This window comes from Buteo buteo, chromosome 11 (assembly GCF_964188355.1).
Source record: "Buteo buteo chromosome 11, bButBut1.hap1.1, whole genome shotgun sequence".
In the NCBI taxonomy this organism is placed as follows: Eukaryota; Metazoa; Chordata; class Aves; order Accipitriformes; family Accipitridae; genus Buteo; species Buteo buteo.
This window is the reverse complement of record NC_134181.1, coordinates 31,036,757-31,060,978: the sequence shown is the minus strand read 5'-3', so window position 1 is coordinate 31,060,978 and position 24,222 is coordinate 31,036,757. Positions and strand designations below refer to the sequence as shown.

The 24,222-nt window shown below is 38.4% G+C and overlaps 1 protein-coding gene across 4 annotated transcripts in view; it reads right to left on the bottom strand.

The window, feature by feature from the left end:
* IFT81 (intraflagellar transport 81) overlaps window positions 1-20,645 on the bottom strand; it is a 73,935-nt gene extending 53,290 nt beyond the window's left edge. For all 4 annotated transcript variants that reach the window (XM_075041348.1, XM_075041347.1, XM_075041346.1 and 1 more), the window contains exons 1-10: window positions 20,546-20,645; window positions 20,007-20,171; window positions 19,117-19,220; window positions 18,291-18,471; window positions 15,551-15,640; window positions 14,417-14,482; window positions 13,988-14,098; window positions 12,646-12,730; window positions 3,891-4,054; window positions 1,129-1,224 (exon numbers count right to left, since the gene is read on the bottom strand). In XM_075041348.1, the coding sequence (XP_074897449.1) occupies window positions 1,129-1,224; window positions 3,891-4,054; window positions 12,646-12,730; window positions 13,988-14,098; window positions 14,417-14,482; window positions 15,551-15,640; window positions 18,291-18,471; window positions 19,117-19,220; window positions 20,007-20,150 (1,041 nt within the window). In that variant the 5' untranslated portion in view covers window positions 20,151-20,171; window positions 20,546-20,645. The remainder of the gene's footprint in view (window positions 1-1,128; window positions 1,225-3,890; window positions 4,055-12,645; window positions 12,731-13,987; window positions 14,099-14,416; window positions 14,483-15,550; window positions 15,641-18,290; window positions 18,472-19,116; window positions 19,221-20,006; window positions 20,172-20,545) is intronic.
* Window positions 20,646-24,222: the final 3,577 nt, after the last annotated feature.

The following is a 24,222-nucleotide window of genomic DNA, read 5'->3' as shown; positions in this document are numbered from 1 at the left end:
AATACACCCTGGCTTTCTCACACTAGGTTAAAAGGACCAGCTTTATTTCCAAAAATATACCTAACAGAATTCTGCTGGGGTAGTATCTCAGCTCTTTGCTTCACAAGATATCTGCAGTGACAAACTGTGGTACAATATATATGATTATTTTGTGAAACAGAAGCCCGTCCCTAGCAGAACAAAGAAAAGACCACCATATGCCTTCAACTCACAGCAGCAACCTGAACTCCTGGAGTGGTTCCTCCATTGAACATTGAACATAATTATATCACAAGCCAGTTGGTGCTTTGGTACCAGCACATTACTGTAGCAGGCTTTTCTTTAGAGAAGAGCATCTCTTACAAAACAAAATGGTGCGTTTCATATTGCATATGTGATTGAACTGCAGTATATATTTTATCACAATTTTTTTCCTCCCACTGATACATTTTACTTAAGCCTTTTTATTTTTTTAAACCATCACTGTATCATCATGAAAATCTTCAATAAAATTAGCAGCGGTACAGGTTGCCTGGAAGAGAAATCACTTACATTTCTGCGTAAGCTCTGAAAATCTCAGAGTTCATAAATCCTCTTTATAACTTGTGAATTTACTAAGACTAGACAGCCTATTTTATAGAAAGACTATTTTATAGCCTCAGGATGAAAAATCAAAGAATACCTTCTTAATAGATGCAACGGGAGAAATAGCATGTGGTCAAACACAAGCAAGGGATATAACTGAAAGCAAGCCTTGCATCCAGGTCTGACTGCAGCAGTCAGCCCACATGCTGCCTTTCAAGAATCTGTCCACAGCTGGAGCTTTACCAAAATAGCTCCTCTAAAATGATCCTTCCAGAATTACTGTGATGCAGCTGAAGGGCAACACCTAACAGCTTAAGGGCAACACCTAACAGCTTAAGGACAGCAGTCAATACAAACTCCCTAACATGATTGAAAGTAATTGTTTGACTCAGTGCTAAGCTTACATATGTTCAACAGCTATTTATTTTCTTTTTGTCTTCCATTAGTATGTATTTCTACTGATTTATGCTAAATAAATTAAAGAAAAAAAATCAGTATAGAAGATGATCAGTGACTGAAATTGCTCTACTGCTTCTGCTTAACAAATGTTTTGTTCCTTCTTACCTGTTGGCGATACATAGAAAATTTACTATCAATTGGCTCATACTTCATCATTCTTTTCTCAATAAGCTGATTAATTTGTGCGTTCACTTCATTTATCTGCAAGACAGAATAGAAAACTAAGGAAACGGAGCTTTATTTCTTTGTCTTCTCCAAGAATTAAAGGCTTTGCAAACAAGATTTACAATCCAGCTAGTTCCATTTTTAAAACAGAGAAACAAACCCAAAAAACTCAATGAGTCATTAAGTGTTGGCCAGGAAGAGGTTGTGTTTTTGGATTTCCAGTTCTGTGCCTTTATGATAAGGCAGAAGCATGACGTTGGCCCTGAAAATGAAGTAAACTGGTGTACGTGGAGAGAAAAATGCATGTGAATTGGTACAGACAGAAAAAAGACTAATGTCACATACTATGTGAAAAATGTAATTTTATCAATATTAACTAAAAATCCTTTTCACTCAACCATTTATCAAAAGTTTAAAGGGGAGCAAATAAAGACTAAGTGATATAAAATTTCATCAATGTTTTGAAGAGTCACAGACCAGCATATTCCAGCAATATGGTACCTTCTTTCTACTGCCACAAAATGCGCCTGTTTGTCCATAATCTCAAATTGTTGATCTTCATTCTAGCTGAAGCTTTAGAGCCTACTGCATCTGGAAACTCATAAACAGCTACACTAGTGTACTGACTCCAGCTTTTCCAGTCCTGACTTAATGCTACACTGGGACTCTCATCAGCCATGGAAACCACAGCCCTAGCAACCTTCCTTTAATTCTCTGCTAACTAGATGAGTGCTGATAAGCAAGCAGTGTAAATATGTACTGAAATCCAATGAAGTCAAAATGTAACGCAGGTACAGTGCTGGGCATTACCCTAACATTTCTATGAGCAATATCCGTGTACTTTGAAAGCTAAGTATTTCAAATAAAGTGCTCAATAGGACTAAAAATACTCCAGCAGCTGGAAAAGATATCTCCTGTAAATTCTATTCCTTTACAAATGCCTGTAAGTGGTAGAACAGGCCTGAATTTGAAGATGGCATAAGAATTCCCTTCCGTGAATAAATTCCTGTTTTATACATTATAAAACGCATGATAGTAGCATGCTTAGTGCAGTTCAGCTCCTTTTTAATAGAAGGCTGACTTTAAAAAAAAAAAAAATGCTGTCTAAGGCCATGCTGTGATAACAGCCAAGTATATGACATATTTTTATTATCTATTAAGAACATACTTCCAAAATATAACAAATTAAAAGGTTACCTCATGGAGAAAGAGAAAAAAAACCCTTGACGTTCTTTAAAATATTGCCAAAACCCCAACAATACTCTTGGAAAAGAAAGGTGCAAAACAGGGCTTCAACTATGCCTAAAAGAAGTTACTGCAACCACAAATATTGTTTTGATTAGAAGAAATAAACTACGAAAGCAAAGGCTGAATCACAGAGCTAGTTTATTATTATTTCAGACCTGATCTACCATTTAATAATGCTGTCATCCTTAGAAGTATAATGATCAGAATCCAAAATGGCATTAGGCTGTCACTGATTTTACTTTTGTAAAAAGTAGTCTTAACCTTAAACCAGAATGTATTCTTGATGACACTTGACTGCAGATTCTTGTCTGATCCAAAAAACCTGTGGGCATTTCTTTATTACTTTGGCATGTTCTATGTGTGAATGCACAAGCTACTATGATGTTGAGGGAGTTGCTGAACCTCTCTGTGCTTCAAGACACAGGAAGAATGGTGGATGGCAGCCCTCATGCCCACAGGTAGATCATTCTCTGATCTATTACAAATACTCCTTTTCCTCATTATCTATATTTCACAGCAAAGGCTGCGTTGGAGATCCTAAGAATATTAAAAAACAACTGGTAAAAGGAGAAGACATTTAGACTGAACAGTGTACCTAGTAGAATGTAGGACTAGTCTTCCTACCCTAGCTAACATTGTTGTAAATCTTCATCATCACCAACAGAAATACTAATAATTAGCATTCCTCTAAATTCTTCTAGAACATAGTATTACGTATTTAATCTTTCATTTAGGATTATGCAAATATGAAAACTTCATTGAGTGAAATGTATAAATGTACTTCTGTGTATAAATGTGGGAACAAATCCCTCTGCAGAGTTTGGATACATACTACAAATAAGGATTTTTGGTCATTCTAACATTATTTGCTTTTAACTTCTGAAAAAATCTGGAAAAGTAAATCAAGTATTTGATCCCCAAATTTCCTTTGGTCTTACCAACTAAGACAAATGATGCAGACCTATTCCAAACACTAAGGAGTTCTGAGCCATTGCACATTGATTAACACATAATGTTGTGAAGATGTATCACTTGGAGAATATTGTTTACCACTCCATAAATACTCTCTATATGTTGGTATAAACTCCCTTGATGTCAATGAGTTTAAAACAAGTGAAATCTGAAGAGAAGAAAAATCAAAAATCAAGTGCTAAATTAACATCTCTGCTCATACCATAGCAAATTGCTAACACAATTTTCTAAATAGCATTTAAGGATAGGGTTGGGTTTGGGGTTTGTTTGTTTGTTTTTGTTTTGTGGTTTTTTTTAAAAAAACTTATCTGAGAGTTTGCATTTAGTGATTAACACATCTTTGGTTTTACAATTGAAGGGATGTTCTTTTGGGAATGACACATTTTCTCAAGGATATAAAGTAGGGGTAAGAAAACTACAGTGTACAAGAACCTTAGACCATGCTACAGAACACAAATTAAGTGTGACCTTGGTCAACTTACCTTGGTTTCAAGTGCATTGAGATCAGATTGACTCATAGCTGGCTCTGCAACCACCTTTTGTAGGAAATATGTTGAATTCTTCTTACTTTCAAGCTCTCTAGGTATTTTTTCAGTAACCAAGTATGAATTGAAATTTATCTCCTCTTCTAGTTTCTTCATTAAACCTTAAAACCAAATTAAATCAGTGTGTGTCTATAAAACTAATGTAGCAGATAATTAAGTTTGATTTCACCAACACATTAAATTTAGCAGCAATTACAAAAACAACAGCATAACATTTGAGACTTCTTTTCAACACTTAAAGAAACAGGTAGTTACTTGATTTAGATTTTTAATCTGGATATTCAGCAATATAATAGGTATTATTATCCATCTGTATCTCTAACACATAACTATTAACTCCTTGACAGATTCTTTTCATCAATAAACAAGTTAAACCCTTCTTACATGAAACTCTAGCTGAATCAGATGCAAAATTCAACATGCAGCATTGATATAGAAAGCCATTAAACCCTATGTGTGTCTTACATCAAGACAGTAGACTCTATGTTACATTTTTTGTGTTGCGAATTACTTTCTTCTGAAATTTGAGAAGTTAAGAGCTAGACTTTGGTTGCTTATGCACTTGCAAGATGAGGGGCAGCAAAGCACATCACAGCTATGCTAACTTGCTCAGAGATTTTTCAAAGCTTGTATCCCTTGGAATTTCCTTGGCTGGAGCAGTGGAGGAAGCACCCTGAAGCTGATCCTACTCACAGATTGCATGGGTCATTGTTTCATGTGAATTACTTCATTTACAGACAGAAATTATCTCTGTGTGAATCCTTTATCTGTACAAAGATCTTAATTTGGCCTAGCTCATGTATAAATTTGTTATATCCTTGGAAATTATCCCTTAAAATAAAACTTTATTCTAATCTGGCATCTAAAAAGGCCCTACAATGAGCAGAATTTAATGTATGCCTACTTTAAGGGTCTTTTACATTGCTGGAACACTTATAAATTGTCTCTGTAAATAGCATACTATTTTTTCCTGTAAGAACAAGTGTTTAATCTCAGGACAGTATATAGACTGAGAATGCTGAAAAAAATAATAAAATAGAAAAAAAAAAAAAAAGGAATTGCTGAGTAACGTAAAAAATTCTGTTGAGAAAAGCAACCATATTTATAAATTTTGCTCTACACAAGCCTGATGGACACTGCATCTTACCATGCTTATGACGACTTGGCTCTTGCTAAGTAGAGTAATTTAGCCTCCTTAACAGATAACTTATAAATAAACACAGGTACATTCAGATAAGAACAATATACAGCTAGAAAAATGCAGCAGAATAGAATAAAGCTTCTATTTAAATTACATTACACGGTCTTTGCTGACAACAGGCAGTTTAGTGCAATTACTCTTCCGAGACACCTGTGTCAAGGACGACGGTAAGATTTGGAAGTGATATGTCAGATGAGAGTAGGGATAGGTATTTCAGAATATTTTTTGTTATCTAGATGACTAAGGCGTAAGTATCCTAGGAACTTTTTAAAACTACTTGCTAGAGTTGGGGTTTTGGGCTGCGAGGATTCTCTCCATATTTAGGAGAATATGGAATGCCAAGAAAACCAAGAAATTCACAATCTCTGCCTCTTTCACATACTGCACAAACAGAGAAAATCTTGAGTACAGAGATACAATAGTATAGAGCTGCTGCTGCTGAAACAGAGATGGGAAGGGACATGGGTGAAAGCAGAGTTTTTGGTTCTCTGGCTAAAAAGCCTGCTGACCATACCACTGACCAACAAAAGAAGAAGGTCAGAATAAAGTGAAATACAAGCCTAGGAAAAGGGCCTCCGTTATTCTGCCACTATTTATCTCCAGAAACACCATACTGATAGATCCTCCTCACCCTCTGCTCCCAGCTCAGACTGAAAGAAAAACTACTTGGTTTAGCTGCCAGAGAGGAAATAAACTGTAAGTTCTTGAGAAAGCCTCAAGAACTAGAAGAAAGAAAACAGACCCTAGGGAAAGCAGTGTTGCTAACAAAGTCAAGTCAACACAAACTAAAAATGAGTGGGAATTCCTCTTTTCTGGCTGTTCAGTTTGTTGATTTCTGTGTTTATGAAAAGCAACACTACCACATGATCTTTTCCCCTTTGTGGAAAGCTCATTTATCTTGTGCAAAACAAACAGCATCAATACTGGTTTCAGAATGGTAAGTGGACTTACTCTATGTATGCAATAGCCATTATGTACTTGGCACTACAGCTATACCCTGGGAGACACACTTGGACTTACTAAGAGAGAATTCCCACTTCGTTCTTCCAGAAGCACTTGATTCCAGTCTTCCTCAGCCCATGACAGAGCTGGGCAGGAGGGACTACATTTTAATGTCTCACTAGAAATCTACCACCCCTGCAAAGGCAGCAAAGCTTCCCACATACACTGTGAGCTGAATTATCGCCTCAGAACTGACTAGGAATGCAACTCCCAATTTGCTATTTATAACCAAGATCTTTGGTGTGGAAATCAAAGTGATATCAATTAAATTATTCTGATATTAAATATTAATATTTTTATTTCATCAAACTAATTTATTTTCCTCTTAGTGGCAAAAATAATCTGCACACATCGGCTATACTTTATTTCTTGAACTACTCCAGTTTTCTTATAAAAATGAACATGCCTAAATAATTTATTGTAGATATCACACTTAACTCAGGAAATAACCACACCTAAACAATTGCTTTCATAAGACCTTCTGACTTCACAAGGTATAACCTTGATCACTATCTAGATTTATTTCTCAGATAACCTGAGCGCTATTACCAACTTCTTTTAAACACTGACTGGTTCTACATCATGCTTACTCTTGACAGTGCAACAAGCAAATGAAGCGAGTTAAAACTTGACATCTCGATGGGGAAAGACATGATGATGTCATCATCCCTCATGACTAATGTGGTTTCATTCCTAAATACTTTGGGTATATTTTTCCTCCCCTACAATTCAACATATGGAGAAGTAACTACCTAAGAACTATTTTTGCTGCTTAACAGAACCTTAAAAAACAAAACATAGGGCAGCTCTTGTTTTAATTTTTTTTCAGTGAAAAACATTCTTTTATCAAATTCCCAGGCTAGAGGAAAGAAAAGCAAGCATACTTTAAATCTTTCCATTACACATATAAATTCTGTTTTTAATGTTTTAACATTGACTTATGGTTACAAAATCTACATACGTAAGCTGCACAGAAAGTCTGGCTCTGTGCCCTAAGGTTATTTTAGCAAGGTTCTGCCAACCACGTATTTACATGTGGGGAGCTATTAACAGCAACTCCTCATGTTTTCCATTCAACTTTTTTTATTATTATTATTACAAAGAGAGGGATGGGAGAAAGAGTTTCTTACTGCTTGCTCGGTCATGTAGGAAAGAGGCAAGTTCCTCTGCATAATTCTGCTAATGGATCTAAAACTTGATTCACCTTGCACTCAGATTCCTATTTCTTCTCCTACTTCTTTTCCCTCTACAGGCTACCAATTGCTCATCCTATACCAAAACCACTTGCAAAAATATCTGGTTTTTTTAAAAAAGAGGAAAAAAAGAAAAAATAAAAGAAAGAGAACCACTCATTTTATAGACTATCTGCCAACACTTCGTTTAATATCACATAGGAAGGCCACGACAAAGGCAGGTCTAGAACAGACTTCCGCAGGGCATTCACTTACATCAAAGCCTTCACTTCCCTTTCTGCAATCATCCTCAATAACAGAGCATTGAAATGATTCCATCCACAGCTTCCAATGATACAACTTCCAATTTCCCTGTACTAAACAGAGGTCTGGGACATGCAAACACTGACAGATAATGATCAAATCATCCCTTTGATATCTCCTTGAAAAACTAAAAAACTTCCTGAATTTGCCATTCTAAGTTACGCTTTCCATGTTTATAATTATTATTGATGCTCTCTGGAATCTCTCTGACCTTTCAACGTTCTTCTTGAAGTCTCATCAATGGACAGCGTTGCAGTGATGGACGTATCAGAGCTAAAAAGAGAGGTAATCACTCTCCTATTCCATTTTCTTCCATAAATAAATGCATGGATAGCACCAAATCTTTGACACTGGGAGCTCCAGTTCTACCATTTTTACACCATGACCCACAAGTCCTTTTCAGACACACTTCTTAGGGAAGAGTCTCACATGCTGTAACTACATTGCATGTACATTATTCCTAGAGGAATACCGTGGCATTTGGCTATTCCTTAAAATACATACTCTTGGCATGGGCTTGGCTTCCTGTACTGGTTTCGGCTGGGATAGAGTTCATTTTCTTTCTAGTAGCTGGTATAGTGTTATGTTTTGGATTCAGTATGAGAAGAATGTTGATAACACACTGATGTTTGCAGTTGTTGATAAGGAGTGCTTACACCAAGTCAAGGATTCTTCACCTTCTCATGCTCAGCCAGCAAGAAGGCTGGAGGGGCACAACAAGTTGGGAGGGGACACAGCCAGGGCAGCTGACCCAAACTGGCCAAAGGGGTATTCCATACCATGTGACATCATGCCCAGTATATAAACTGGGGGGAGTTGGCCTGGGGGGGGAAATCGCTGCTCGGGAACTAACTGAGCATCAGTTGGCGAGTGGTAAGCAATTGCATTGTGCATTACTTGTTTTGTGTATCCCAATTCTTTTATTATTATTATTGTCATTTTACTACTGTTATTATTATCATTATTAGCTTCTTCCTTTCTGTTCTATTAAACTGTTCTTATCTCAGCCCATGAGTTTTACCTTTTTCCTTCCGATTCTCTCCCCCCTCCCACTGGGGGGGGGGGAAGTGAGTGAGCGGCTGCGTGGTGCTTAGTTGCTGGCTGGGGTTAAACCACAACACTTCCTAAGTGATTAAGTTCACTTCAAATCAACAGTCTGCCCTCCTCTTTATTCAGTCATTTCCCCAGTTTTAATTTCATCTGACAATTTCACCCTTGATCGTTTGCCTTTTTTTTTTTCAGGTATCTGATGTAAATACTAAACAAAAAAAGAGCCAAACACTGATTTCTACATGTCCTGATTAGAAACACATCCACTCAGAGATGATTCCCTGATTAATTCCTTTCCAAAATTTTCAGTTTCCTTTTAGTCATTTTAACACAGGTCACGTTGAATTTTTGCTTCCTTGTTTGTTCTTCAAAATGGGGAGCAAATAAAGAGTCAATCAATGGTCTTAAGAAAAGTCAACCACAGCAATACTATTATCTTCCCAACCAGACTTGTATTCTCATCAAAGATATCAAGTTAGCTTAAAAGTGCTTTCCCCCTGACCTTGCAGGAACTGATAGTGATTTTATTTCCATCTCTAAATTATTTTATTTATTATAAAATTCCACCTAAGCCATTTTCCTTTACCAAATACACCTATAACTTTAATTGTAACGTGGTCTGCAGTGGTAGTGGAGATCATTTAAACTTGGAATTTTAGGGAAAGATAGTTCTGTGGAAAAGAAGAATGTTTATGTTTTCATTCAAATGGTATATCTGAATAATAGCATCCTGAATTTCTATTTTTCATCAAGTGTTCAGAATGACTTAAAATAGACATCTGTATAAAGCAATTCCTTTTTGACTGAAGAACTTTGAAGTTCTCTGTGTTCTAAATCTATTACTACATATTAACTTAATGAAGTATATAAATTATACGTTTCACTGTTTATCAACAATGATCCATCTTAAAGCATTCTTTTAATCAATATTTTCAAGCTAGTCATCCACTTCTTCATATTTCTGCCAATAAAGTGAACAATAACATTCTGTAAAATGGACAGAGATCAAGAATTTCAGTAATTCAGTTTGCTTCTTGGCGTTAACAATTTGTGTTTGTGCCAGCAGAGATAATCAAAGCAAAAAGATGACAATCTTGCTGAGAAAGCATGAGCTAGGTTATTCAAACTAGTGGTCAGTGTTAATAAAAATACTATTCATATCCAGAACAACAACAAAAAACCCAGAAACTGCAAATTCATGTTACTTACTGCTACCAGCAGCAACTGCGTCTCTATAGGCAAACAACATACTGAGTAGTACTGAAGTTAATAAACAGGGAAGGAGTGTACTGTGGAAACCAGTATGATTAATTTTAGTCTACAAAACATCTCAAAACAATCAACTGTTTTTCATGATACAATAGAAAGTCTTCTAAATATTATATTTCTAAGAGTTAAAAACCTACTAACCATAAGCTGTATTTTCCTGGCACAGCTAAAGCAGACTGATGCTAATTGCATGTTAACAATACTCATAAATATGTGCTAGTTCCTAAAGAGTTCCTTTACATGTCTTTAAAGTACTTCATCCTAAATTCATAATAAGATTAAGTAACGAAAGGAGCATGTATCTGTAAGACAGACCAAAAAGCTTCTACTCATTAACAACAACTTTTATCATTTTATCTTGCTTTGGAAGCAAAAACACCTAAAGTATGAAAAATGTAAGAAAATTATTTTAAAGGAAAGTTCTAACTTCCAGTGAAAATCTACACCTACCAACCAGCCATTGAATTGTTAGCATACAAGCTATACTGATACAAGTAGGCAGTGGAGGTACCAAACTGCAGCCAAAAGGAATTTTTAAAATAAAAATAAATTGTGCAAACTATAGACCAACAAAGCTTTTAAAATAATTTGAATCTTATTCAGTGCACTGTGGTCACCTAATTTCAATTATTTAAAAAACACAGTTGGCATTCTGTAATTGCTACTACAGGCAGTGTCTTTGTAACTACTACAGGGAAAAAGCAATTACAAAGCTAAGTCCTGAAGTCTTTGTTTGGGCAAAATTTCAGCACAAGTTTTCTTAAGTAATGACTCCAAGTTTTTCTTCAGAACATTTAAACACTTTTTTCCCCTGCAAGCAGGACTTAAGGAAATTAGATATGTTAACTTTATCTTTATTTTCATCTCAATGATTAAATCACATATTTACTGGCTTTTTATTATGTTACCTTCGCTTCTGTGAACTGAACCCATCAAGTTTCCATTGGCCTTAAAAAAAAAAAACCAGGAACTGAAATAGAAATGTTGACACAGCTTTGCTGTATAAACTCTCTGATAGCTACTGCAAAAATGGAACAGTTATAAAATCCACTGCAAGTCCCTTTGAGTAAAAAGACAGTTCAGATACTCTTTTAGGTCCATTTGTGGTTCAGTGGCTGATGAGGATCGTAAAAAAATTAAAGTAAAATCACAAAGTAATAACAAAGCAACGTGCTGGTGACTGAAAAAAATTCTCTAACTCAAAATAGCTGCCAAAGCAGTTATGTGATGCAACTGGAATATTAAATGTACTTGAAAGAGTAAGACAATGACCTACTTTACTAAGTTTAAATCAATAAATAGTCAGATTCTATAATTTTGGAAGTAATTTATACATACAACAAAAATCGTTCCATGGCATTTTTTTACCACAGCCACTTAGAAGGCAACTGGAAAAGCCCTGTGAAAAGGACCATTCAGAGTCCTATACCTTCACACTACTTTACATACAGTAAATTATTTCCCTATAAATCAACCCTACAGAAAACCTCTATCAGTCCTGTGATGTGTTATTAATAACCAAGTGCAAGAGACAAACTGAAAGGGGTTAAGTGATTTGCCAAAGATCACATATATCTGAAACACTGAACCCTAAACTGACTCCCAGTTTTGTTGTCAAACTGCCAGGCTAATCCTTGTTACATTTTCTTCAAAGTGATTAAACCATCAGGAACCTAGAGGTTGTAAAATTGGAGACAGTTATTTACATATTTATCTAGTAACTGCAATTCCTTCCCACCTGCTATTTTTATAAATGATCATAGACTACTAACTTACTTCACAAGTAGTATAATTTATTTTGCTGAGGTTATTTGCTGACTGAGATATCACCGAAAATGAGGAGAAGCAATCTTGCTGTTATTAATGTAATACAGCAACATACAACTCAATCGGCTACAGTTGTATCATGAGAACGAAGTATTTTCATATGTAAACAAATATATTCATATATAAATATATAGGCTTTAATATAGATATATCTATTATATATACTTAGAATCATATATAAGAATGTGTGTGTGTATATATAAATATATATAATCCATGATCTATAAAAAAAACTTAATTAGGAAGTAGCTTTACTTGTGGTACCATACAAAACTACAACACAAAATTGCACTACAATAAGAAATAGGCCTTAAAGCTTTTCAAACAAATATTTTATAGAAGGCAACTAGAAAAACAAGTCTACACTGAATAAAACATAGTATGCAATTTATTTGTACATTCACTGAGAAAATTTTTAAATGGCAGTATTTCAACAATGCCCAATTACAAATACAAAACGCATAAAACCTTTGGAAAGACAAACTTCTGATTTAGTAAGAGGCTTCTGCTTTTTCCAACCCTTTGTAGTTCCAACTGTTCTTTTCTTGCAGAGCATTATGGTTAGTATTCAGTATTTAATTGTTTTAAGATTTTTTAAAAAGTGGACCTCAAAAATATGACTGATACCGTCTTCCCTTGTGATTGTCTCCCTGGCTTTCTGTGGCAAGGCACATTCAGCCTTACGATCTCCAGCATGTGCCTTTAGAACACAAGTTATTTCTTTCTTTAGATTCTCTTAAGTTCCTATATGCTTTTTGGCAGCACCGTATTACTGACAGCCGTCCAGTTTTTATTTCATTTCTAACAGAGAAGTGTAAACCCCCAGCCTTTATAGATTACTACTTACTTTCAGGTTTTGAATCCACTACTGCATGATGCATCTCTTTCAGCTGAAGCTGTGCTCTTTGCAGTCTCTGCTCTGCGTGGAACAACTTTTGAGAGAGAATTGGAGACACATAAGCTCGTTTCCTTGAAATGCATATTCAAACAACTAAAACAAAAAAGTATCAAAAAGAATCCCAAATATAAAAGAAGGTAGCTATAAGCATCTGGTGACTATCTGTTTCAGAAGGGAACATGCCAAAACAAACTTTCAACAATTAGCCTGGGTTTACTTGATATTCTCTAGTGTTAATTGAGGAAAGTATTCTTGTACCCCAAAGTGATATCTTCTCTATGGCAGAAATTCATTAAACAATTTTCAACCAAAAATGTGAGTGGCTTGAACATTAGAACAACAAAAAGAGACAGCAAGAATCAGGACTGCAGGAAATAACTATCCTTATACTGCAGTTCTTCAATGCAGCTGAATTGTCACACCAATCTACTGTTCGACTTCAGAGCACGCTGGAAAGTTTGTTGCCAAACAACACCCAAGTTGATTAGCGTTTTTGTGATTTAGATGAGTACTCAAGAACTGGAATTAGCTGGACATCACATTCATTTTACTTGTGATCTCTCTCAGGTTCAACTGAAGACCCAACAGCTTGAAAGCCTACTTATTCACATTGATTCCACATCCAGATATAGACTGCAATACTAGAAATCTGGGATTTTTTCCCCTTTTAATACAGCGTTGAAGTTCATGCTACTGAATTCGGTGAGATGATATAACAACATGGCAATGGATTTTATTAAAATATCTTGTTTTGACAACGTAGGTCAGGAATAAAACCCACCCTTATATTCAGATTTCAGCTGCTTCCAGTGCTTCCCAGGATGTCATTTTTCTCAAATTTGGGGACCAAAATCCCAAGGCTGCTCCTGAATATATATTCCCTCAACTCAGTGAAAAGCTGAGGTACTTGCTGTGTTACTCAACACCTGAAATCTTAGTGCAGATGCACAGAGATACAAATCAAAGTAAGGAACACATTTGCTCACTACCATAAATGCAAAGAATTCTCTTTGGGTGCTACAACAGTAAGTCATGGAACATTTCCTGGGACTGCTACATGATGATGCCAGTGGCAGCTGAGGTAGCCGAGTACCTTGAATGAGGTGTTCAAAACTTGCAGGGTTAAGCCTCTTCCCTTAAAATGTAGATAAATATTTCTATTTTAAATGGGATTTAATTTTCTGATGTTGGGAGAAACTCTGTACTGTTGTTCCTGATATACTTTTTTAAATGCATGATTGCCAAATGTCTACAACTATTTATTTTAATAGGTATGCTTTTATGTCAGTACCTGATTTTTTTGTTCTTGTTTCTGTTGAGCCAAAGATTCTTCTCTCTCTTTTTCTAAGCGAAGCTGTCTTGCTATTTCAAGCATACGTTGATGATTTTGTACTGTCTCCACCTACAGCAAGTGGATAAATAGTGCATGTTACTGTCAGATAGTTGAGAAATACATTAAAGAGATCATATGTCTCACAAGCCCACTTAGCACTTCCTTTCCATACATGTTACTACTCAGAAATGACAGCAAAGTACCGGACTCAAGATTCTTAAAAGCTCTGGACGAACGCCTAGGGAGATTCCCTGTGGGTCAATTAGTTATTCGATTCCTTCCTAGACATACAGTATGTTTATCTTAATCCTTGTTTGCATTCCAAAATCAGAGTTGCAAGCCAAAAATTATGACACTGAAATGTAACAGTGTTACTTCTCTTATTACCCTCTTCTTAAGACGCTCTACTCTTTTGATGAGTTGATCCTTCTCCTCTTCCATTGCACTGATGTCCTGAAAAGCAGAAAAAATAGACAAAGAAATGTTAATTTATTTACAATATAATATGGAATGGACTAAATTCTGTTAAAATTAATATGAAAACCAGAATTATTCTCTGAATACACTGAAGTGGTTATAATTTTATTGATCTATGATCAGAACATCCAGGATTCCAATCTCTCTCTTCTCTCTTCCCCCACAGTTCCCACTCTCTTTATGCTAACATTCCTTCATCTGCATCCTTGAGTATTAGTGTGAACATTTAAAATAATAGCAGGTGCATTTCTCTAAAATAAAAACAAACAGAAACAACCAAGCAAAAATCAGCATGAATTCAACACCTGATGCAGTCTAACATATGTTCTTAATGTTACCATCATTACCCACCTCCTGGCAGACAATTTTGCATGAAGTTGCATACGACTGATGTTTGCTGCCACTTTTTGTATTAAAATTGTGTTAAAAAAACCACTTTCTAGTGCTAAAACATGTATCCAATTATTATTCTCCTTTAATCCTATCTTAAAACAGCAGGATTCCAGAGACGTTATGAGAAAAAGAGAAATAAATTCTCCAAATCTAGGCCTTATCTCAACATTTGCTTAACTTGTCCATATGTCTTACTGGAAAGCTGTACCCACGCTTAAATATTTTGCTGAAACAGGACAAACATCTTTACTTAATACTTTAGCCACACAGGATCATCATTTTTATTGACTTAAGCTCTTAATTCTTTCAACACCCTCTGAAATTATTACCCTAAATCAGTAAAGCAAAAGGCTTTGTATCACTTTGCATTCACAGGAAAAGGGGTTCTAATATTTGAAAATCATGCAAACAGAGTCTTGGCAGCCTTGTTTCCCAATCTGCTTCAGAAAGCGCAGTTCTAAGCATGAGCAAGGACTTTCTAATCTGTTTGCCAACAGAGGACAGTTCCAAAAAGGCAGCTGCAGTGCCTACCAGCTCTGACCTGTGCAACTTATACACTGCAATGAGTCCACAAAACCAACAAAAACAGAACTGACATTCAAAAAAAACCCCACTAAACAAAAGTTGTGTGATTTTGTCAGATTTTTTTACCCTTCTTATTTCTGCAGTAGATAAACCAGATGTTTTGAGCTGCTCACACTCCTTATGTAGGTTTTTAAATGCTTCCATCAGTTCTTCATACTATAAAATGAAATAAAAACCATTCAGAATGAGCTCTGTGTCTCAGGACTTTCAGATCAATATGTTGCTTTTCTACTAAGACAGTAAATATAGAAATAGAAATATGGTGAGAACAGAATTAAAGGCATTTTCATCAAAAAATCTTCTCAAGTTATAAAGCAAAAATAAAAAATTACAGCGAATTGTTTTCCATTTGAAGGTACACTCAGAAGTGTCACAATTTCTTCAGTATTTTCACCTCTTCCCTTGTAATACATAGTGTATTTTCAAAACAGGAAGATAAGATGTTATCTGAAATGGACAATGCTATATTAACAAATTATTCTCTCTTACTATAAATCTATGTATATCACATACATAAATTTATCAGCTCCCAAAGGAAGAGTTTGATCTAACAACACACTTGATCAAAGCAGTGGGGCTTGAATTTATAGAGCACTTAGCTTCAATCCAGCAAAGTGGTCCAAGAGCACACCTGACTTAACATGTGAGAAATAGTTTTGACACATTGCATAATCATGCCCTCAGTATATTACAGAGACTGATATATGTAGATCGGTAGTTAGAAAGAAGTAGACAGTGTTCTACTTCCACACCAGTACATTGCCCACCAGTAATCTTAAACTGAGAGGCAGTGTGAAAGTCTGTGTGGGTAGAGAAATAACAGGGGACAGAAAGAGTTTAGAAATATGGATAGGAAATAAATTTAGATTCAACTTGGAGAAATGCAAGCTGAGATATAAGGAAAGATAATCTCCACAGAAACAGCCATTCAATGAGATGGAAAAATCTAAAAAGAGAGTATCAAGTCATTTTTTACTTCCTGGAAAGAGCAATTGATATGAATGTTGAACACAAAATGGCAACAGCAGAGGCCAATTCAAACAAAGGCATCATATCTCTGAGCAGTGAAGCACCAATTCTATTCTATAAAACCCTGGGGAACTAGCATCTAGAATGCTCTGTTCATTTCTGGTTGTTTCAATATCAGGCACACACTGAAAAGCTGGAATGAATTCAAAAAAATAGCAATAAAATGGCTACTGAGAAGAAGATAAAATAATAGAGAAAGAGCTTGATTAAATGGCAAATAAAGGCATGATAAGGTATGCACACGCTGGATAATGAAGAATGAGTTACAAAAAAGTAGGAGTAAAAATGCAACTGGCCTCCATTATATCACTTATGCATTACAGAATTACTTTAACAAATCATGAAATAGCAGGTAGTCTCTGAGCAACTGTATTCATGATTGCTGATGTCCAACAACTTTCCTTTGTGTGGATTCTCTACCTCTTTCAAAAGGGGACCTTAGTAAGTCTTCCTTACTGGGACACAAAATTTCAAGACCAATGGCAAGATTCAAACAAGGGCATAGCAGTTTGCTAGATCATACCAAAGGGAAGGTTTCTCACTTTCATCAAATAAGCTGCAGCTACCCCATGTGCACCTGAAATAAGTGACACACTCAAATGACCAAAGAACACCTATAGTGGAAAGAAAGATACCTGGCACCTGGGGCAACTCACTGAAGACTGGACAACCAGATTCATGCCTGAAGTTGCTCACTGTTTAAATTATATACTGCAGCCAATCTGATGTCTAAATCACAGCACAGTTGGGAAGGTGGCAAGTATTCTGAATATCTTGTTTGGATAATTTACAAAAGTACATTTGAGCTTGATTCTATACAGCCATAAAACTTGACCATGTTCTAAGATTTCCAAACTCTCATATTTGAAATGTTTCTCTTAAAAGACACTATTGCAAGCCTGTATATCTAAATAATTTAGTCTCAGTTCTTTAACTCATTAGTATCTAAATACTTGCATTGTAAAGTTAAATTACATTAAGGCAGTATATTACCCCAGCTTCTGTTTTGAATTAATCAGCAGGGTATTAGTTTAATAAGATGGTTATATTACTGTAATCCCAAAAAGGAACACATCTTACGTAACGGAAATAATAGAGCTGGATATTTACACATATTAAGACTGTGACATACTGAAAAAACATACAATCTGCATTCCTTTCTCTCTTTGTTACTTCTGCTTAGTTATTCCAAGTTATAAATCCAATATTGTTAATGCTTACAAAAGAAGTGAGAACATAATGAGTAGGAATGTCAGCCCAGGAAAAAGAAATTTTTTACTTATTCACAAAAAAATAAATGGTTGAAGCAGAATTGGGATAAGGCTAATACAAATATTGGGTACTAAATACTGTACAATCAATTGACAGTTAGGAGACATTGGCTTTTGGTCATAACATTTTCTGGACTTGTTTGAAGTGGTAATTTAGAAAGTTAAAAATACCCATCTCATAGTTCATAGGAAAAAAAAATGTGCTTAAAAATTAAGAAATAAAAATCTGTCTTGGCCAGCATGGCTCCGAACATTATTTAGTACCCCATACTTAACGGATCTCAAACCTCTTAATTCAATGCTACCTATTAATATATAATTTCAGGGTTATTGGAAGAAGCGTGATCATATTACAAATATTTGCTCACCCTCGATTCCAACATGCTCTTAACATAACTTACTTGAATACTTATCTCAACAACTTAACTCCCCGATTCATTTATCCCTCCTCCTATTGGCACTTTAATTAATTAACGTAAAATGTTGGCATTCATGAAAAATGGCACCTGTTTGTTGATGTCAGCCACAGTATCATCCTGTAGGAATTCCGCTGGCACTTCCAATTTTACTAAGAAACGTGCCAGGTAAGCTCTTTTCTTGAGTTCATTGGTCCTCTGAAGAAGCCAGTATAAGACAGGATGAATTACAGGTTTGCTTCCAGTAACTAACCCTTGGCGAAATGCACTCCTATACGAAAACAACAACAAAAAACCCCAATAAATCTTAAACTAAAGAACACTGGCTTGGAACAAACAATTTGCAATATTTTGACATTCCCTCTCCACTTGCCTAATGATATTCTTAATGCTGTTAAAAGAGAAAACACTCGTGATACCAGTTTGCTATTTATGATCCCAATTCTGCTACCTTGAAACAAATAAAAATCTTGTAACACATCAAAAGGCTAAAGCCAGCAACAATGACTCTTCCTTTTCTGCAATATTCTTCAGGAATAAAGGCAATGTGGGAAGAGTGTGGGTTTTCTGGGTTATAACCTGGCACAGGAGGGTGCAATCCAGCCTCGGGCAGCTGGTCTGAAAGGGATGGAGAATGGACTGACCCTGCCAGTCATGCGGCACCCTCTCCTGGCTGACTCTGCAATAGCAGCTGCTGCAGCAGGGCCCGAGGGGCAGCCTATGCCTGCAGGAGCCTTCTGCTGGCATCCCCTATACCATACTCTATAGGGACAAGGGAGGAGCTGCCTTCAAGGCGTTACACATACCCGCTGGGATAGTGGAGGTCCAAAATACACACAACTACTAAATTAAAGGTCGTTACTGTATAAGCTGTAAAAGATGTTTTACTGTGATTTGTAGACAAAAAGATACTTACAAGTCTGATATACTTCCTGGAGGTTTGTATTTAAGGATACCAAGAAGACTCAACATTCTTTTAGCTGTTTGTTCTGGCAGCTCCTCTCTAATGTCAACAGCATGCTAAAGAGTAAAAAAATAAAAGTTATCCACTTGTTTGTCCAAGTCATGTTAGTTAACTAGCAACACTGAAAGAATTGACTTTATCCATTTATCATGATACACCAATGAAGCGAGATGCTCCATACAGAACACCCTTTTTATCACCAAACTTCCATTCTCTTCTAATGGATTGTTCTCCAACATGTGTATTCAAGTAAATTTATTCTAGGTATACATTCTTCCTGTTCATGGGACCTCATCTATGCAAACGGATTACCTCCACCAAAGAAGTCAGACATCCTAGCACATGTTATCTGCGCCCTAAATGGATGAACAATCCCTTCTGATCTTATACACACTTCTGGTAACCTCAAAGGAGAAGGACTCAATATCTACTGCAACAGCTAAATCCTGAGGTTCAGTTCTTGATCATACCTGTGTATGTGTGCAAGACAGCCTGACTTTTGACTTAAGAATGCGACAGTTGTCAGTATGAACCAAGTTAAGATCTGTATCCTGATTCCCAAGGAGAAAACATACAGTCATCAGTCTCTGAGGGACAGGGATCCAGTGTCCCTGGCCCAAGAAACATTTCCTGGTTTGCCAAAAACACATAGATGTATAGACAGAATGGATTCTTGCCAGGCACATTTATTTCCAGGAAGATTCATACAAGCTATTTTGGTAAACCAAACATGCCACAAGATTATACAGAGCCAGACCTAAATAAAAGCAAATTTCTGCATCAGGCCCATTTAAGATGTTCACAATTACACACATGTGAGCACCTCTGATTGCCTTCCTTACCTTTGGGTCAATCTCCCCCAGAACATCATTGAGCAGCTGCAACAGCTGCATTGACTCCAAGGAGTCAAACGTGATTAAATTGTAGTTCTTCCTGAAGGGCTCCTGATTGAGCTTCTCAACAATAAACTGGATTTGATCACTCATAATCGTGTCCTGGAAAAACCTCTGCAGAAAAGAGAAGATATGTCACGAGGCCTCGGCGGGCAGAGGGAGCTGGGGGCTGTCGGGAAGGCGGGTGAAGGCACCACCTCATCGAGGCCCACCGCAGCCCAGAGACGGTGAGCTGGCACCGGGCTCGGCGGGGCCCAGCCCAGCCGCCCCCCGCTCAGGCCCGGGGGGGGGGGGGGGCGGGGAGCGCCCCGCGGCCTACGAAGGAAGGTCCGGCCCCTCACAGAGACTACGGGGGAAGGCGGCCGGGTCCCCACCGCCGGCCGGACCCGCCGGGGGCCGCCCCCGCTCGACCGGCAGCGCCCTGAGGCGACGGGGTGGCCTCATCCTTCGCCCCCCCCCCCCCGCGCGCGCGCGCGCCTCCCCGTTACCCTGGTAACGGTTGCCAGGCCAGAGCGACGGCGTCACTTCCGACGCTACCGCCCGCTCCTGCTAATGCACCCGAACGGCTGGAAACGGGCCCGAGCGAGGGGGCGTCCGCGCATGCGCAGAGCGGCGGCAGCGGCGCGGCGGGGCGGGGCGGGGAGGGGGGGCCGGTCTTGGAGAGGCGCGGCCGCCCCGGCGGGACGGGGTGGGCTCGGTTGTCCCGGCGGAGGGCGGATCCTTGCCCTCTCCTGCCTTGTTTCGCTGTCCTCGCAGCCGGCCGCGGCCTGACAGGAGGCAAGGCGGAGCAGCGGGCCGCACCGAGAGGTCGCCGCGGCCTGCTCCGGGCAGCCCTTCCCGCCGCGCTGCTTTGCCAGCCCCGTGGGGCTCTGGGAAGCTCAATCTCCCACCCACCCCCCCCCTTCCTGCCCCGAACTGGGCAGGAATTGGGATTTTTATCCCCAGCTCCTGACCGGAGGGCAGCTGGTGGCGGTGCCACAGCAGCAGGCTCTGCCCGGTGCCATGGTGTGAGGCAGCACCGTCGCTAGACGCGGGTTGGGTTTCGCAGCAGGGCAGGGTCGATGCCGCTTCGCTGTGTGGGAAGCGCGGCTGTGGTCGCTGGGGGTGATGCTGGGGCCTACGCGCCATAGGCCGTGTCTCTCGTGGGGCTTCTTCACAGCACAAGTGCTCTTGATGGAAGGAACAGCAGAAATAGGTTTGAGATTCACCCTTTAAAGTATATACTTAGCTTTGCGGTTTCTTAAGAGGGAGGCTGTTGTCGCATGTGTAGGAGATGTACAAACAGATTGATGCAGTTACCCAATTAAGATTTCTGGCAGTCTTTGACAGCATAAAGAGGTGTCAAGTGTGGCTGATGTACATATCAGGTGAATGGTTACTTCATTTCTTTGAAATGGAAAAATGCACAGAGGACCCTTGTGGAACAGGAATGCCGGTCCCGTGCCCAGGCTTCGTGAGGGGCAAATGGCAAATTTATGTTGCTCAGGGTTGAACATAAGTTGTCAGTGTGCCTCAAAGTAGCGATAAATATGTAGTGCTAGCTAGCTACACTAAATCTGAAACAGGGATGGGAGCTTCAAAAACACCAATCAATCAAAAATAGATTATATATTAAAGTGAAAGTTGTTCATGAAATGGGTATCTCTTGATCTGCAAGTCTTTTGTTGCACATCCTTCAAAACCCATGCTTGGACCTTAAATAGGTGGATTTTGGAGCCTCTACTATTGCAATTAGCTTCTTGGATAGTCTTAGAATCCCATGTGAGTCCACAGATGATGGATTAAAATATGCAGTGAGTCATATTAAATTGGTGCCAATTGAAATGCACAGGTTGTAAATCACTGCAGAATTTGACTCAGTAAATAGCAATCATAAATGTAATACTTTGCAATTCTAAGCACTGCGTCTATCTTAGGTTAGTTCCTTTTTTTTTCTGAGGAACAGAAAACGCTTCATAAAATACTGATTTACTGGTCTTTGCGGGAAGCCTGGAAAGTGACACTGCATTGGTGTCCTAGCTTTTAACTGGCTAAACTAAGTTATAGGGGGAATGGATGAGTTGCTTCTGATTGTGCATGAAAGCTGTGGTAGAGCCAGGAACATAATCCAAGTCTCCTGACTCCTGGGTTTGAACTTTAAAACCAGATCATGTTTCCTTTGTGCTTTCAGTCTGTATACTGACCTTTAGGAATCGTATTTACCTACAAGTTCCCAGAAGAGATCTACTTTCCCTTGACATGCTTTCCTGGTATCAATTACACTTTTCTTCTGATGAGTATTTTGAGCATATAGAATACACGGAGAGAGTATATGAAAACGGAATTTCCTGTGGAGGCACTGGGGGCCAGGTCTGCTCCCTGTAGACTGCATTAATAGGTAATAGGAAGTGGTGGGTGTGGATCCACCACTTAATGCTAAAGAAACACTGTTTCCGTAAATACTTATACACATCCTTCCTTCAGACCTCACTGCAGAGGAGGGAGTGATGGTGCCCACAGTGCTGAGGATGGAGAGGGATCTGTGCTGGGTACAGTGGGAGGGTGCTGCTCTGAGATTCTCCTTTACATCAGACTATTTCAGTCCTTACACCTTCCAAGAAGCGAAGGACTGTTCCCCTCTTCTCATGTTTCTGTAATGTTAAAGAGGGAATAGATAAAGAAGAGGAAGGATGTCTGAAAACTTTAGAAAATGCCAAGGTAAGAAAAAAAGATGATGAGATTGTTACACTCTGTCGTGGTGAAAAGCCATGAAGTCTGATTGTTCTGGCCCTTGGGGAAGGAGACCTCCATGACCAGATGTCATTAGAACTGGAATGGCTGAGCTCTGAGCTCTGGCTTGCTGACCTGTCTGAAAGCTCAAGTGATTGAAGGCAGGAGCAAAATCATACATTGGAGCCCAGTTCTATGGGACTTCCCAACTTGGAGAAAGCATGGGGGATCCTGTGTCATCCTTAAAGTTGTATGTTTTCATGATCCTTTCTTCCAGCTGTTTTGTGCTATTCATACGTGCAGCCCAAAGTAGCCATAATGCTACCCCAGGCTGCCCACCTGTAGTGGTGTCTGAATTTTCAAACTTACTGTTTAAGAAAAATGAGGGCTTAGCTCAGTGTCTTGACCTCTGTATCACAACAGAATCTTCAGAGACATAAAAGAGATGGTAGCTTTCAGTGCAGCCTTGGGTAGATATTACAGGAAGCAGTGGAGATATTTGTTTGATGCTTAACTTGTCTTAAATTATCTTAGTTGGGATATTGTGGAATCTGGATCAAATCTTACAGAATCAAAGGCCAGTGTTCATATATATTTGTTGTATAATTCTTGGGGCATTTTCCAAATTCCCAAGTTAGTTTGCATGGAGAGTGATACAGGGTTTCAAGCAAAGTTTCCTAATGACATGAGTGTTATTGTAACAGTTTGGCCATATAGTTCCATCCAGTTGTCTGGATAGGACTTATGTTTTATATTGCTTGGGAAAGGCTTATGGAAGCTGCTTATTGAAAAGGCATCATGCAGAATGTGTGGAAGAGAATGGAGCCTGCAAATAAACTATCCAGAGCTCTTTAGATCTGCAGGCATGGCTTCATTAATCCCTCCTGACTTTCTCCTCCCTTTATAGCTACTGCTGTATGGATGACTGCCTTGCAAAACTGTGAGAGAGCTCAACCGTAGAGGCCAGCAAATCAGAGTGGAAAGAAACCTGAGCAAATCAAAATCAGGCTCCATGGGCAAAGAGAGATCACCTTATATGGGAACATCATGGGCAAGAAGATGAATACGTCCGGCTGAGCTGCTGAGGTCAGATCCCAAACAGATGGAAGACGTTAATGTGAAAACGAGAGCATTTAGGAAGAGAAGACAGCACTTACTTCGGCTTCACTTATGCAGTCTGAGCCCTCCTGTTTGTCTCTTTTATTGTAAATATTGTGTTATGTGTGTGTACACATAGGTCTGACAGTGTTATATTAAAAATTAATTTCTTTGTGGCTATTCTAGCCCCTAAATGCATCCCAGGTCTGTTTCTGGCTCCCACTTGCAGCTTTTTCAGTTGTTATTATGTAGCAGGATTTTGCTTGCTGAAGTGTCATTAATACCAACCATAGCAGTATGGACCATGGTCAGCAAAAGCCTAAGGAGTGATCACTGATATCTCAAAAAATTAAGCCTG